Genomic DNA, 17,456 nt, shown 5'->3' with positions numbered 1-17,456 from the left:
TTTGTTGATATCTGCAACGTCAAGGTCACATTTCGAGTTCAAAAGGCCATAAATGATCTTGTCCAGGCCATAACTATGTCATTCATTGTGAGATTTTAAAAATACTGGGTACATTTGTTCACAATCATTGGACGGTGTGTCATGCGAAAGATTTACATCGATATCTCCAAGGTCAAGGTCACACTTTGAGTTCAAAGGAAAAAAATGGCCTTAAATGAGCTTTCCGGGTCAAAACTTTGTAATTTATTGTGAGTCTTTAAAAAATTTATCACATTTGTTCGACATCATTTGACGGTGCTTCATGCGAAAGAATTACGTTGATATCTCCAAGGTGAAGGTCACACTTTGAGTTCAAAGGTTGAAAATGGCCATAAATGAGCTTGTCCGGGCCATAACTATGTTATTCATGGAAAGACGTGAGCAATTATGCAATCAGCACTATGGGCACCACCATATTTGAACTTCAAGAAAACACTCAAGACAGTAATGAAGGTTCGAGAAAAAAATGGGAACCAAGACCCACCCGCGCTTTATATTGGAGTGAGCATTATAACAGAGCTTGTTATATTGAAGCTACCCTGTATTAACTTAACAAAGTTTTAAATAGTATAGTTTGATATTGTTTTGTGTGTGTAGGAAGTGAAGATATCAGCTTGAAACTTAGGTACGTAGATCACATTGAAGGAAGGTGAAGATCACAAGAACATTAAGTCCTGCACCACTATTTCAGGGATGGAAATTAATTTTATATGGCTTGTTGCCCAGACGGGCATCCAAGTCCTGGAATTAGGTTGCCCAGCAAATACCTATGAGCCCAGAACTTTCCTAATGCTTTATATACATTTTTGTTGTTCAATGAATGTACAATGTGAGGTCAGACAGCTAGGTAATAAAATGACATAATTTTCACATATAGTACTTTGTTTTCACTCATTCATGACCTGACAATTTAGTTAAAGCTTAAGAGGTGATCATTAACCTCAAACACACACTTTTGTGTGTACATTTTTAGCTCACCTGAGCACAATGTGCTCATGGTGAGCTTGTGTAATCGCCTTTTGTCCGTTGTGAATTGTCAGTCGTCGGTTGTGGGGCGTCAACATTTGCCTTGTTAACACTCTAGAGGCTACATTTATTGTCCAATCTTCATGAAACTTCGTCAGATGATTGGTCTCGATAATATCTTGGATGAGTTTGAAAATGGTTACGTTTGCTTGAAAAACATGGCCACTAGGGGGTGGGGCATTTTTCCTTATATGGCTATATATGGATTAAGTAAAACCTTGTTAACACTCTAGAGGCCACATTTATTGTCAGATCTTCATGAAACTTGGTCAAAAGATTTGTCCCAATGATATCTTGGATGAGTTTGAAAATGGTCCCGGTTGGTTAGAAACATGGCTGCCAAGGGGACAGGGCATTGTTCCTGATATAGCAATGGTAAAACCTTGTTAACACTCTGTAGGCCACATTTATTGTCCAATCTTCATGAAATTTGGTCTAAAGATTGGTCTCAATGATATCTTGGATGAGTTTGAAAATGGTTCCGGTTGCTTGAAAAACATGGCCGCAAGGGGGCGGGGCATTTTTCCTAATATGGCTATAGTAAAACCTTGATAACACTCTAGAGGCCACATTTCTTGTCCGATCATCATGAAACTTGGTCAGAAGATTCGTCCCAATGATATATTGGACAAGTTCGAAAAAGGTTCCGGTTGCTTAAAAAACATGGCCACCAGAGGGAGGGCATTTTTCCTTCTATATATGGCTTTAGTAAAACTATAGCGGTCACATTTATAGTTTGATCTCACGAAACTTTGTCAGAAGATTCATCCTAATTATATCTTGTACGAGTTTAAATATGGTTCGGGTTGGTTGAAAAACATGTACACCAGGGAGTGGGGCATTTTTCCTTTTATGGCTATTTACACCAGGGAGTGGGGCATTTTTCCTTTTATGGCTATTGTTTAAACTTGTTAACACTCTTTAAGTCACATTTTTTGTCCAATCTCTATGAAACTTGGTCAGAATATTTGTTTTAATGATATTTTGGCTCTGTACGAAAATGTATCCAGTTTGTTGGAAAACGTTGCCGCCATGGTGTTCACTATTTATGAAAGTTGGTTAGAACATTTTTTCTAATGACATCTTGGGCTGCACAGAACAGGTCAGTTCTTTAATCTCAGTAGAGCGACTTTGGGCCTTTCAGACCCTCTTGTAAAAAAAAGCTATTCGCCCGGACGGACTACCAGCTTTTGAAAAATCCATCATCCAGCGTAAAAATCTCCATTGGCATATTCTTATATACAGTTACTTCCTGCAGGAGCCGCTATTTGCTAGAAACGTCCTTTTTTCAAACCTAGAACACAATTGGCAGCCATTTGGTTCTTTTGATTTACTTACTTTTGATTCAAAGGTAAACTTACACTAAACACTCAACTGGATTATTGGTTAAACAGGTTACGCACTTTAATCGATGAAAAATACGTGCGAAGATTTGTATTGCGTAATGTTTCGTACTTGGCTTATTTTTGAATTTGATTTCTTTGAATGCGTTAATAGGCAGATTTGCATCTTATTTGGAGCTCTGGAGCCCTTTTCGCAGATGTATTTTTCCCCTCTTACAGAGATTTTCCCCAAAACAATGATATCTACAGATTTTTTGGATTTTTTTAAAAACCTTTTACTATATAAGTTAACCTTATTCAGTGTAGAAAAACATTATTGCATAATTAAAAATGTTGCCTTGAATTTAAAAAAAAAGAGTAAAATATGTTAAATTGATTATTTAAGACTTTCCTTATTTTTTCCCAAAATCCGACTATTGCGCACTTTTTTCCCCTCAAAAAAGGCCAGGCCCTTTCCCCAAAATCAGATAAAAATAACCTGGTACAGAAAATATGTTGAAAACTAAGGTATCTACTTTAAACTCATTAATTGGGTGGGCAGTGAAACTTTGATTCTGCTTATTTATTTTTCCAGTTATTTCCCTTTGTTTATTTACCAGGTTTTGCGAAGGAAAAAACTGGTTATTAGATTGGCGAATGTTGGCGGGCGGAACAAGCTTGCCCGGGCCATAACTTTGTCGTTCATTGTGAGATTTTAAAATCATTTGGCACATTTGTTCACCATCATTAGAAGGTGTCACGCAAAAGAATTACGTTGATATCTCCAAGGCTAAGGTCACACTTTGAGTTTAAAGGTAAAAAATGGCTATAAATGAGCTTGTCTGGGCCATAACTATGTCATTCATTGTGAGATTTTAAAATCATTTGGCACATTTGTTCACCATCATGGGACGGTGTGTGGCATGAAAAAATCACGTCAATATCTCCAAGGTCAAAGTCGCCACGACTAAAAATATTTATTTTGAACAAAGGGGGTTAATTTTGTTTGTTCAATTCAAAAGTTCAGTTTGAGTTGTCTCCCTTGATCAGACTTTTCACAATGAAAACCTGGTTTTGTGACAATTTTGTCCAATGCTTTACTATTTAATTTTTAACAGAGCATATCTTTACACCTGTAAGAGGTGTAAATTTGAAACCTTATACTTATTCGGTATCAGAAATTAGTGAAGGGAAATACATGGCACAAAAACCATAATCCTTACTTCCAAATTTTGAGCGATATCGCCTTCTGTAAATTTATTAGTCATATTTTTAATGTATCATATCTTTCAAACTGTACTGGATATCCTGTTTACATTTATAGGTTAATAGATCTCAATGATGGGAAGTGAGGTGCTCAAGAACCATTTCCTTTCCTAATTTGACAGTAATTGCATTTTGTGAATTTTCATTCAGCGATTGTATTGTTTTGAAACCTGTTTTTAAAACTGACCACTTATACACTCTTGACAAAGTGGTTAGGGGGTGGGTATTTCAGGCAGTTCTAGTTTGTAATTGAGCAACTTTCTAAATGTATTCAATAAATGCCATTTAAAACATGGAGGTTTACAAAGTATTGCACTGATTTAAACTATCTAGACTAGATTAAGAAATAAAATAATACAAAATATATAAAAAAATATACTCATAAATATTAAAAACAATATTTGATGAAGATGAAAAAAATATTAAATAAATTTAAGGTTATCCTCTGCAGGGGGTTTTCTTGCCATTTTGGGAAAAGGAGTCTAGTCAAATTGGGATTTTTTAAATCGATAAAATGGCAAATTTGGGAATTTTTTATCGACAAAATGGACCAAATTTTTTTATCAACAAATATTGACACATCAGGCTTTTTCTTGGCCGCTTTGGAATTTTTATGCCCCCGGATCGATAGATCAGGGGTATATTGTTTTTGGCCTGTCTTTCTTTCTGTCTGTCTGTCATTGCGTCATTCTGTCACCAAAACTTTAACCTTACAGTAAAGTTTTGAAATTACTTTTGAAATATTGAACATACCATCTTGACATTTGGCATGCATGTGTATCTCATGGAGCTGCATATTTTGAGTGATGAAAGGTCAAGGTCATCCTTCAAAGTCAAAGGTCAACAACAAAAAAAAGCAGCACATTAGGGGGCATTGTGTTTCTGACAAACACATCTCTTGTTTAAATTATTTTTTTTTACTTGGGATTTTTTTTTAACAAGGTCGGTTTGGGATCAGGTCCGTTTGTTTTGAGATTGGGTCCATTTTACGGCCTTTTTTACATAGCAGACAAAAATCTGCTCAGTTTCATACTTTTTATGCTCCCTCAAAATTTTATGGAGTTATGGCCCTTTGAAATTTTCCGTTAACTGTACATATAGTGCAATTACTGTCCCCCCAACTACTGTACTGACTGGAATTCAATGAAGCTTTATGGGAAGCTTAACTACCTTGAGGTGATGCGCTTGTTATTTGTGGGTTCTGGTTATATGATTTATTTAGAGAGTTATGGCCCTTTGAAATTTTTAAGTTGCTAAACCATCCATCGTATTATTTTGTACAAAGTTATGCCCCTCAAGACGTTTCCTTTTATCTGAATATATAGTGCAATATTGTGACAAAAAAACTTTGGGGAGCATCACCCGTCTCCGACGGTTTCTTGTTTGCATCTGTCAGTCTGAAGTGAAGCAGCAATCTTGTAGCAGAAATTCCTGTATAAGATAAAATTAATACTTTTACTAATTTGGAAGATCTAAACCCAACTTGATGAAAAATGATAGATGCATGAAGATACACTCACAAACCATTGTTTTATTAACCAGGTTTTCCGAAGGAAAAAACTGGTTATTAGATTGGCGAATGCGGCGGGCTGGCTGGCGGGCTGGCGGAATAAGCTTGTCCGGGCCATAACTATGTCGTTCATTGTCAGATTTTAAAATCATTTGGCACATTTGTTCACCATCATTGGACGGTGTGTCACGCGAAATAATTACGTCGATATCTCCAAGGTCAAGGTCACACTTTGAGTTCAAAGGTCAAAAATGGCCATAAATGAGCTTGTCCGAGCCATAACTATGTCGTTCATCGTCAGATTTTAAAATCATTTGGCACATTTGTTCACCATCATTGGGCGGTGTGTCGCGCGAAATAATTACGTCGATATCTCCAAGGTCAAGGTCACACTTTGAGTTCAAAGGTCAAAAATGGCCATAAATGAGCTTGTCCTGGCCATAACTATGTCATTCATTGTGAGATTTTAAAATCATTTGGCACATTTGTTCACCATCATGGGACGGTGTGTCCCACGAAAGAATCACGTCAATATCTCCAATGTCAAGGTCGCCACGACTAAAAATAGATTTAAAAAAAAAAAAAAACTTACAAAGGGGGTTAATTTTTTTTGGTCATTTCAAAAGTTCAGTTTGAGTTTTCTCCCTTTATCAGATTTTTTTTTCACAATGAAAACCTGGTTTTGTGACAATTTTGTCCCTTGTTTAGTATTCCTTGGGGCAGTTGAAGTGGACATCACAGATGAACTGTTTGATGTTGTAAGTGTTGAGTTAGAGAGAGTGGCTGTGCTTACTGCTGGTGTGCTGTACTTGCAGTCAGACGGGCAAGCGGCTGATGGCCCGCTGTCAGATGCTGCTGCAGGAGAATGAGGAGCTGGGCAAGACCATCGCCGCCGGCCGCACCGCCAAGCTCGAGGGAGAGATTGCTCTGCAGAAGACACTAGTCACTGAGATGAAAAACAACCAGTCAGGTATTCATGAATCATGTCAGACTCGGGTATCCATGAATCATGTCAGACTCAGGTATCCATGAATCATGTCAGACTCAGGTATTCATGAATCATGTCAGACTCAGGTATCCATGAATTATGTCACTCAGGTATCCATGAATCATGTCAGACTCAGGTATTCATGAATCATGTCAGACTCGGGTATTCATGAATCATGTCAGACTCAGGTATTCATGAATCATGTCAGACTCAGGTATTCATGAATCATGTCAGGCTCAGGTATCCATGAATCATGTCAGACTCGGGTATCCATAAATCATGTCAGGCTCAGGTATTCATGAATCATGTCAGACTCGGGTATACATGAATCATGTCAGACTTAGGTATTCATGAATCATGTCAGACTCAGGTATTCATGAATCATGTCAGACTCAGGTATTCATGAATCATGTCAGACTCAGGTATTCATGAATCATGTCAGACTCAGGTATTCATGAATCATGTCAGACTCAGGTATTCATGAATCATGTCAGACTCAGGTATTCATGAATCATGTCAGACCTAGGTATTCATGAATCATGTCAGACTCAGGTATTCATGAATCATGTCAGACTCGGGTATTCATGAATCATGTCAGACTCAGGTATTCATGAATCATGTCAGACTCAGGTATTCATGAATCATGTCAGACTTCTGGGTTTGTATTCTGCCTGCCTAACCAGCTTAGTTGGTTATGCACCGGGCTATGCAGCATGACTTTATGTCCCAGCTACACCACATAAATGCATGGATATTGGGTCTGAAAATTATCTCTATGATCATTCTTTCCCTTTCTCTGTTTCAAGAAGGGCAGTTTTCATTTATTTGCACAAGCATGTGTATTAGGTACATGTGAACAGCTTACATTGGCTTTTCTTGCCCAGGTAGTGTCTGTCATAGTTAACTGACCATGCCAAAAGGGAATTGAGTATTTAGGAATCACTCATGAGCCTATTGCTGCTATTAAGAGTGGCATGGAGAAAAAGCTGATCTCTGGCGTTATACAATGTACATTGTGTAAGTTTTTTGCTTAGATTGGCACAAACACAAAAACCTCATATCAGTTCTATTGATTTAAATCTTCTGTGCAGTTATAGTTATGTAATGATTTTGCTGTGCAATAAAATTTCAACAGAAAAGGGTTTCTTTAAATAATAATGCAAACTGAAGAAAGCTTAATGTTTAAAGCGGTGTATGTATATATCATGGTGTGCTATGATTGCATAGCTGTGTATGTATATCTCATGGTGTTCTATGATTGCATAGCTGTGTATTTATATCTAATGGTGTGCTATGATTGTAAGCTGTGTTTATACAGGCTTTTTCCGCTCCATTTTGGGAATACGCCACACTGGAATTTTGGGAATTTCGCGTCGTGAAAACACCCATTTTGGGAAAAAAATTAGTCGCAAAATTGGCTCAATTGGGAAAAATTATCGCATGTAAATAGTGTTTCTTATATTTCAAAGAAGCCGTTAACTGGTAAATAACGACTACTTTGATAACTTATTATTAAAATTTTACAACGTATTATGAACATGTGAGATAAGTGCAGGTTTTTAAATCTGAATTTGGGGAAAAGGCCTGGCTTTTTTTGAGGTGAAAAAAATCGTGCGAAGCGCCGGATTTTGAGGAAAATAAGGAAAGTCTTAAATAATCATTAACATATTTTACAGTTTTTAAAACAAATTCAAGGCAACAGATAATTTAATTATGCAACACTTTTTATTTTCTACACCGGATCAGGTTAACTTATATATTTTAAGTTAAAAAAAAAAAAATTTTTTTTTTTTTTTTGGAATTGGGATTTTTTTTTTCAATTGGGGAAAAAAACAACCAGATTTGCATTGGGAATGGGGCCGAATTTCGGACCCGTGGCATAGGGCGGAAAAAGCCTGTTATATATCTCATGGTGTGCTATTATTGCAGAGCTGTGTATGTATATCTCTTGGTGTGCTTTGATTGCATAGCTGTGTATGTATACAAGGGGATTTTTCCGCGGATCGGGTTATCCCGGGGGGTCACTTCTGAGATTCGCGTAAATTCGTTTAAAAAAAAATGTGGGGGAGAGGGGGTACCACCGATTTCGCGGACGTATTTCATAAGCGGCCCAAAATATCCGTGGCATGATTTGATATATGTTAGTGAATCTGTGTATAATCAGATTCATGTGCATATTCTGCTTTATTATGTTTGTCACGCTGTTCAGTTCTGAAATAGAATTGAACTTAAGATGTGAAATGCAAGATATTGAAAGGTAAACAAATGAAATATATTAATTTAACTCAGTTTAATACATCATTAACACACGAAGAACACTCAAGTACGTTTGTTTATGTTTAGTCCATTTACTGTAATTCAATACATTGAAAAACTGCTGCTATTGATCACATTAAAAACTGTTTAATTTGCATCCTCAGTACATGTATGTTAAATGTGAAGTTTAAAAGTTTTTTTTAAAGAAATATTGTTATGAAGTTCAAAAAGTTGTTTATTTTAATGTCTGTTTTAAGGTTTGTCATGTTTTGCGCGCTGTTTGCATAGTCAAAATCAGTCGACAGAATTTTCCTCTCCTCTGACTTTGCCTCAATCACACCCCTGGTATATCTCATGGTGTGTTATGATTGCAGAGCTGTGTATGTATATCTCATGGTGTGCTATGATTGCATAGCGGTGTATGTATATATCATGGTGTTCTATGATTGCAGAGCTGTGTATGTATAGCTCATGGTGTGCTATGATTGCAGAGCTGTGTATGTTTCTCTCATGGTGTGCAATGATTGCAGAACTGTGTTTGTATATCTCTTGGTGTGCTTTGATTGCAGAGCTGTGTATGTATATCTCATGGTGTGCTATGATTGATGAGCTGTGTATGTATATCTCATGGTGTGCTATAATTGTAGAGCGGTGTATTTATATCGCTTGGTGTGCTATGATTGCAGAGCTGTGTATGTATATCCCATGGTGTTCTATGATTGCAGAGCTAGTGTTCTATGATTGCAGAGCTGTGTATGTATATCTCATGGTATGCTATGATTGCATAGCTGTGTATATATATCTCATGGTGTAATATGATTGCAGATCTTTGTATGTATTTTTCATGGTGTGCTATGATTGCAGATCTTTGTATGTTTTTCTCATGGTGTGCTTCAATTGCAGAACTGTGTATGTATATCTCTTTGTGTGCTTTGTATATCTTGTAGTGTGCTATGATTGCAGATCTTTGTATGTATATCTCATGGTGTGCTATGATTGCAGAGCAGTGTATGTATATCTTGTGTTGTGCTATGATTGCAGATCTTTGTATGTATATCTCATGGTGTGCTATGATTGCAGAGCCATGTATGTATATCTTGTGGTGTGCTATGATTGCAGATCTTTGTATGTATATCTCATGGTGTGCTATGATTGCAGAGCAATGTATGTATATCTTGTGTTGTGCTATGATTGCAGATCTTTGTATGTATATCTCATGGTGTGCTATGATTGCAGAGATGTGTATGTATCTCTTGTAGTGTGCTATGTATATCTTGTGGTTGCTATGGTTGCAGAGCTGGATGAGTTCCTGGGTGACCTGGATGAGGACGTGGAGGGCATGCAGACCATGATCTATGTGCTGCAGAGCCAGCTGCGTGAGGCTAAGGAGCAGATAGCTGCACTGGAGGAGGAGAACAGCAGGCTGAGAGCTGGCGACACTGCACTGCCGCCTCGAACTATACACAAAAAACCAGATAAAACCCAGTCAAATAACAGAGATCTCAGTATTAAGACAGAGGTAGGCAATCAAAATATATATGATGAGAAAAACTATCCGGCCATGGAGACCAACTACTATGAACAAGAGAAGACGGAGAGTGATCTTGAAGCGGAGTACAACTATGAAGGTTTGTATGAGAATGAGGACAAGTATCAGGAGGAGCTGGAGGCTCAGCAACATGTCAAACAGCAGGGCACTGAGTCCGATAGGGCAGACAATGGGTCTCATTGTGATCTCAACCAGGAGATAGACTCAGAGCCAATGGAAACTGAGGATACTCAAAAGAAAAGTGATGAAAACACACATGATGTGAATGAAACTTCAAAGCGTACCAGAAATGGAACAAGTCATGACAGTTTTACACATAAAGTACAGAGAAATGCCATACTATCACCTGATAAATCATCACACCAGCATTCATTAGATGATGACAACAGGAAGCATCATACAGACACTGGGAAACATAATGACCACTATCTTGTAGACGTGTCTGGAAACAAAATTGAACAGCACATTGAAGATTGTAGCTACCTGCAGAAAACAAATTCCAGAAATTCACGAGAAAAGACTCCAGAAAATGGAAATAGAATTCCAGGTTCCTCAAAGAATTGTCCAAATAAGCCAGCTACAAAACACCCACAGACTTCAGATGATTTCTATGCTGGCAAGCATGCCTCTAATGGCAGTCCTAACAATAGCGCTAGTGCTCCAAGGGAACAGTCGAGCCACGCCCCTTGTTCAGAGAATTCTGAGCTTGAGGAAAGAACTACAGACGATGTTTCTAAACCAAAAAGTCGGACACCTAATGAAAAAAGTCCAGGGTCAATCTCTGGAACGATCAAAGACAGGGATACTGATCAACAGTCATTTCTTAATGGAGTCACATCCACTGTTGATGACATAGAAGATTTATAATTATTTTATTGACAAATAGTATGGTAAGTTTTACTATTGTTGAATGCCTAGGTTCATTTGTATCTTGTTTTAGTTTTGTGTTTGTCAGACAAGTGTGCATGTCACGGTCAAATTACATGTATTGTAGATCAGTTTATGAAAGCTCTTTAGCCTTAATAAGAAATACCCCAGGCAAGTGTGCATGCCATGGTCAAATTATTGTAGATCAACTTATGAAATCTCATTTGCCTTAATATGAAAAACCCAAATTATACTGCAGGTATGTAAATGTTCAAAAACATTAATTTATCATAATTGGTATGTCAGTCAAAGTAGTCAGTCATTTGTGCTTAAGATGTCTTTCATGTGAATACATGTAGGTAAAAATGTTTATCATTTTACTTGACAGAAAACTATTGCTTTACTTAAATCCTACTTTCCCCCTTTGACGTGTGTAAATCAGGTTTGTAGGTAGATACAAAATGTTTTGTTTTACATGCATATATGTTCTCATTGGAAGTGCTGTCAATTCAAGTTGCTAAGTAAGCAAACCAACCTATCTTCTATAGCAAGCCAATCCAATATGAAAGAAAGAGTAAAGTGTCAGTCTAATTTAAAAATGTATTTGGGAAAACACTCACATTTGACACTATGTTACACACTGCGTTTTCCTCTCTTCAAACCCACAGTGGAAGTATTGTGACGAAAAACAAAAACAAACCCAGATATGCTTGTTATTCCCCCAGCATCTTGATGTGTGATTCATATTTCAGCTCTTTTAACTCGTCACTTTAAACGCATTTTCACCAAACTTTCTAGATATTCTTGTTTCCATATAATGGAAGTCAAATATTTATTTAATACTTTGTATGATTGGCTATTCTACATTATGATCTAAATCAAGTGAAAAGCAGCTATACAGCTACAAATGCACATTAAAAGAAGTACATTTGACTGATTGATAGTTTGTTGTGTATTTTTGGAAAACAGATAAAAGAAACATGAAAAGAAAAGCGAAAAAAAATAATTGTATATTAATGAAGAAAATCTCATGAAAAATAAATATAAATTCCCTGTGTACAAATTATATGTAGGTATATGAACCTTTGAAATCTAGGTTTGTGTGACAAGCATTATACCAGTATGCTATTCTTGAGGATGCAGCTACATGTAGAAAACACTGCTTACATTTATGTACCTTATGAAACTCTCGTGTATTTACTATTTGATACATGAAGGAAAGCATCACGAAATCACTTAAGCTGCACAAAGGTATAAACGACACATTCATTCTCAATAAAATTATTATACCAGTGACCAATATTATCAAACTTCATTTTGACCTTGACCTTGTCCTACATGTTATTTGTACTTTGAATATTTTAAACGTGCTATTCCTTGGTGAACACTTGATACTGTTGTTGGCTATTACTCCCAAACCCACCCTTTTCATCAGTTTTGTTACTTAGTAGTACTTTGCTACATCCAATCTTTTTATGTCCCCCACCACTATAGTGGGGGACATATTGTTTTTGCCCTGTCTGTTGGTTTGTTTGTTTGATTGTGTGTTTGTTTGTTTGCGCCAACTTTAATATTTGCAAAAAATTTTGCAATGTTGAAGATAGCAACTTGATATTTGGCATGCATGTGTATCTCATGAAGCTGCACATTTTTAGTGGTGAAAGGTCAAGGTCATCCTTCAAGGTCAAAGGTCAAATATATAGCTTCAAAGTGACGCAAAAGGGGACAAACACATATCTTGTTTTGATTTGTTTTTTTCTGTATTTTATTTTATTTCAGAGCAAAACCTAAAGCCATTGTTTTAGAAAAATCCAATTGTTGTCAGCTATATCTGTATTATTTATGTTAATACTTCTTTAGAACAAAGTTTCTTTCAAAGATGATGTTTCAACAAGGTTTTAATCAGTTAAAATGTTTGATGTGTGCATTCAGTCATGTTAGTGTTTTTTTTTGGTATCATACAGCATGGCATGACAAGATTACTTGAATTTATGTTTGAAGTAAGTTCATGTTCATGTATGACCAATTTATTTTAATTTACTATTGAACAATTATCTTTAAACCAAAACATGTTATTTGCAGTGACAACAATGCTAAATGTATAATTGGACAGGATTTTCTTTAATTAAGCATGGATTGTATCATAGGTTGATCAATAATCTGTACCTGTGTGATTCAGCTTTCTGGAATAAAGTGACAATTGATGAACACAATGAATGATTTGTTTGTGTTTTTTTTGCCTCATTTGTCAGTTCATGAAGACCCATGTAAATGTGATTGCTCATCTGAGGAAAACGTGTTCAAGCACATTGCATATCATAATGAAGTGGAGCCACAAAGTGTCTGTTTGTCAGTTATTGTCAGAACGACGTTCTTGCTTTTTATGCACCCGGATCGAACGATCGGGGGTATATTGTTTTTGGCCTGTTTGCCTGTCATTCATTCATTCATTGTGTGCGTCCCAAAACTTTAACCATGGTTGTTGAAGTTTGATAACTTTTGCAATATTGAAGATAGCAACTTCAAATTTGGCATGCATGTGTATCTCACGGAGCTGCACCTTTTGAGTGGTGAAAAGTCAAGGTCAAAGGTCAAATATCGTTGTATTTTTCTTTCCTAAAACTTTAACCTTCATTAATGTTTGGTCATAACTTTTTGAAAATCGAAGATAGCAACTTGATGTTTGGCATGCATGTGTATCTCATGGAGCTGCACATTTTGAGTGGTGAAAGGTCAAGGTCATCCTTCAAGGTCAATGGTCAAATTTATAGCTTCAAAGCGGCGCAATAGGGGGCATTGTGTTTCTAACAAACACATCTCTTGTTCTGATATGGGTTTATAATCATATTCTTGTCACTAAAAATGCAAGATTTTGTGAAAAAATTTCAACGGTGAATGTTGAAGATATATCTGCACATCAACTTACTGAAATCTTAAGTTTGTATGCCCCAGATAGGTTGGCAAATAGCCACCGCACTGTCCGTCAGGCATACTGTTGTTTTTTTCTGAGTTTTATTATGCAACCCTTTCAGGTATTAAGCTGATTTTGGTATGCGAGTCCACCTACATCACCTACAGATGAAGACACTTACGATTTGGAATTTATGTAATAGACACTCGCAATCACTTTAGAAAATGAAACAACACACAAAATATATAGCAATAACCAAAAACATCTTTTTTGGCTGGCAAAAAGAAACGATTTTTGCCGATGCTATGCACGACTTCCACAAAAATTGTATCATGGCTTATGTCATGGTTTTTGGTCATAATTTACATCCACCCAGCACCCAACCAGATCTGAAGAAAAGTCAATTTCAGACACAGATTCTATTGATGTTCATGTGTCGTAGGTGTGTTTTTGCAAACGTTAACCACACTATGAGCAAAGCAATCACACCTGACCGTCGACTTTATATGTACCAGGAATGTAAATCAAATCAAACTGTTTTGCAATTTTGAATCATTCAACATTTTAAGCGATATTGTGTGTATATATTTGTCCACACCGTTACAATGTTATCAACACCGTTTCTCATTCAGCGTTACGGTGTGGAACGTAACGGTGATGACATTCAGGTGTTTGATCATCCACAACGACATACTTGCCTCGGGGTACCAATTCTCGAACGATTTTTGCCGATTTAATTTAATTTGTCAAACTGTTTCAAGTTTTTAAAATTAATTTAAGCTGATATTTCAGGTAAAAGACTACTCTTTCTGAAACTATAAAATGTAAAGAAAACAACCGTTAATTACTCGACCTTACCGTTGGTCAAATGAAGTTGGTTCTGTTTACATTTTGCAACCCGTTTGGAACCAATTATCGAACCATCAGACATTTACAACACACACATAAACTGGTAAAATAAATTTATTTACATTACAACTGATGTGGATAATCATTACTAATATATTTTGTTAATATAATCAAAAGATTAATACTAATTGATACTTTGGACAAATATTTTCCTTTTTTGACTTCTCTATCTGCTGCTTGTATAGCACAGACTGAGTATTTATTTTATTTTCTTCGTGTCATTTGTCTAAAAGAAATAAAAAGAAAATCTAAATAGATGTATTATATTTATTAATAAAATGATTTTCAATAAATGTGGTTGAGTGTTTCCGAGTTACGAGTTGGCTTCAGTACGGATTGACCATTAAACAACTAAGTTGTTTGCAACCTAATCCATTAAAATAAAAATAGAAAACAGGGCAAGGTCAAGAATGAAATCGCTTATTTTGACAGTTATAAACAAAGTGAAAGGTAGTAAAAAGCTTTAAAGGTGAATGAAAACATCGCTCATATTGTTAGAATCTTATAAAACAAAACATTTTGATGACTTAAATGATCTAACTGAATTAACCACACATTTAGCTGGTCAAATATTAAAATTTTACTTGGTTCAATGAATCTTCGCCTGCAGTTGCGTTTACGAAGAAGAGGCTGTCAGTTGATAGTTTGCCAATATAATGTATTCATCTTCAACTTACTTAAAATAGGATCCGATTTCAAATTCAACGATTCTACCGTGAGCAAATTTTATCATTTATAAAAATCGTTCGAGAATTGGTTCCGTTCGAGAATTGGTACCCTTAGGCTACTTGTCTCAAAAACTCATGACGCACACATTATTTTGTGGCATCTAAGAAAACATACTATTTGAAAATCACAAAAGAACAGAAAGTGGAAATAACAAAAAGTGGAAGAACGGTGTTGACACAGAATAAAAGTACGTTCAGTATTTAATTTCTTTTTGATGATTTTCATAATTTTCGCGCTCTGTTAGTTGCTTCATTATGACGTCAAAGGTTGGAAGAATGTTTACTTTTCGGAACACATTGTATCTCCGTATCATTCCCGTGCAGTAGGTGAAAGTTTGTTCGAAACGGTGTCGACTTGCAAAATTACGGACAGAGCATTCTTCATATAGATGGTGACGTCACTACGTTCGTTTAAAATTATTCTGCAAATATAGCTACTAAATGTAACTGTTATTAAGTTAAGTTTAAATATATTTAGCTCCATGTAGTTGGTTAATTTTATTTTCGTTTGACATTTTTTTAGCTCACCTGATTGCTCAGGTGAGCTTTTGTGACCGGTCTTTGTCCATCGTTCGTCTTTCCGTCCGTCAACATTTGTTGGTAAACACTCATTTCTTGTCTGATCTTCATGAAACTTGGTCAGAAGCTTTGTCCCAATGAAGTCTCGGTCGAGTTCGAAATTGGGTCGTGTCGGATAAAAAACTAGGTCACTAGGTCAAAAAATAAGAAAACCATTTTAAACACTGTAAAAGTCACATTTCATGGCAAATCTTCATGTAACTTTGTCAAAAAGTTTGTCTTCATGATATGTTGGTTGAGTTCACAATTGGTTCCGCTCCATTGAAAAACATGGCGGCCAGTTGGCGGGGCAGTTTTCCTTATTTGGCTATAGAGAAACCTTGTAAACACTCTATACGTCATACTTTTTGACGAATCATCATAAAACTTAACCAAAACGTTGGTTTTATTGACAAGTTCGAAATGGCCCAGATCGGTGAAAAAAACATGGCCACCAGGGGGCGGGGCAGTTTTCTCTATATGTATATAGTGAAAACATGTGAACACTCTAGAAGTCACATTTTTGGTCCAATCTTCATAAAATTTGGTCAGAACTTTTGTTTGCTAGATACGTGAGTTAAGTTCAAAAATGGTTCTGGTCCGTTGAAAAACATGGTTGCCAGGGGGACGGGGCAGTTTACCTTATATTTATATAGTTACAAAGGCTTGTAAACAATCATGAATTAAGGTCATGTAGCATGGGAGACAACTCTTCTAAATATTGCATTTAAGTTTAACAGTAGTTACTCCCCTTTGACTATTAATGTTTTCATAATAATACAGTGTAGTTGTGTTTATCATTTATGTGTTAATTGTTATTCGAGGTTCGATGTTGTTTTTTTAGCTCACCTGATTGCTCAGGTGAGCTTTTGTGACCGGTCTTTGTTCCGGTCAGTTGAATAACATGCCTGCCGGGGGGCAGTTGTCTTATATTTATATACTAAAAAAAGAGCTTGTGAACACTCTTGAAGTCACATTTTTTGCCCAATCATCATGAAACTTGGTGAAATGAATGGTTTTATATATATCTCAGATGAGTTCGCAAATGGTCCCGATCGGTAAAAAAACATGGCCGCCGGGGGGGGGGGGGCAGTTTTCCTTATGTGACTAGAGAGAAACCGTGTGATCGAACACTATAGAAGTCTCATTTTTTGCCTAATCATCGTGACACTTAGTCAATACATTGGTTTTATTGATTTCTCGGACAAGTTGGATAATGGCTAAGATCGGTGAAACACACTTTTTATCTCACCTGATTGCTCAGGTGAGGTTTTAGAATTGGTCTTTGTCCGCCGTCCGTTCGTCCATATTTGGTTTGTAAACACTCTAGCATTCACACTTCTCAAGCATTCTTTATGAAAGTTGCTGAAAGTCAAGTTTGATAATGATCAAAATCACATAATTAATGCCATAATTATTGCCGTTAGATTATCCAAATTTTCATTATATTGTAACGAGTATACCGCCTCACGTACTCTGTCAGGATACCTCGCGCAGGTAGTATACCGTTGGTACACATCAGTAATA

General features: G+C 36.4%; 1 protein-coding gene across 1 annotated transcript in view; it reads left to right on the top strand.

The window, feature by feature from the left end:
• The window catches only part of LOC127853740 (pre-mRNA-splicing regulator WTAP-like), a 34,164-nt gene extending 21,124 nt beyond the window's left edge, over positions 1-13,040 (top strand). The window contains exons 7-8 of the mRNA XM_052388479.1: positions 5,979-6,133; positions 9,703-13,040. Coding sequence (XP_052244439.1) covers positions 5,979-6,133; positions 9,703-10,823 — 1,276 coding nt within the window. The 3' untranslated portion in view covers positions 10,824-13,040. The remainder of the gene's footprint in view (positions 1-5,978; positions 6,134-9,702) is intronic.
• The last annotated feature ends 4,416 nt before the right edge of the window (positions 13,041-17,456 follow it).

The sequence above is a fragment of the Dreissena polymorpha genome, chromosome 12, assembly GCF_020536995.1.
Source record: "Dreissena polymorpha isolate Duluth1 chromosome 12, UMN_Dpol_1.0, whole genome shotgun sequence".
NCBI classification, from domain to species: domain Eukaryota; kingdom Metazoa; phylum Mollusca; class Bivalvia; order Myida; family Dreissenidae; genus Dreissena; species Dreissena polymorpha.
The sequence above is the reverse complement of the archived record's forward strand: the minus strand, read 5'-3'. Positions and strand labels throughout refer to the sequence as shown.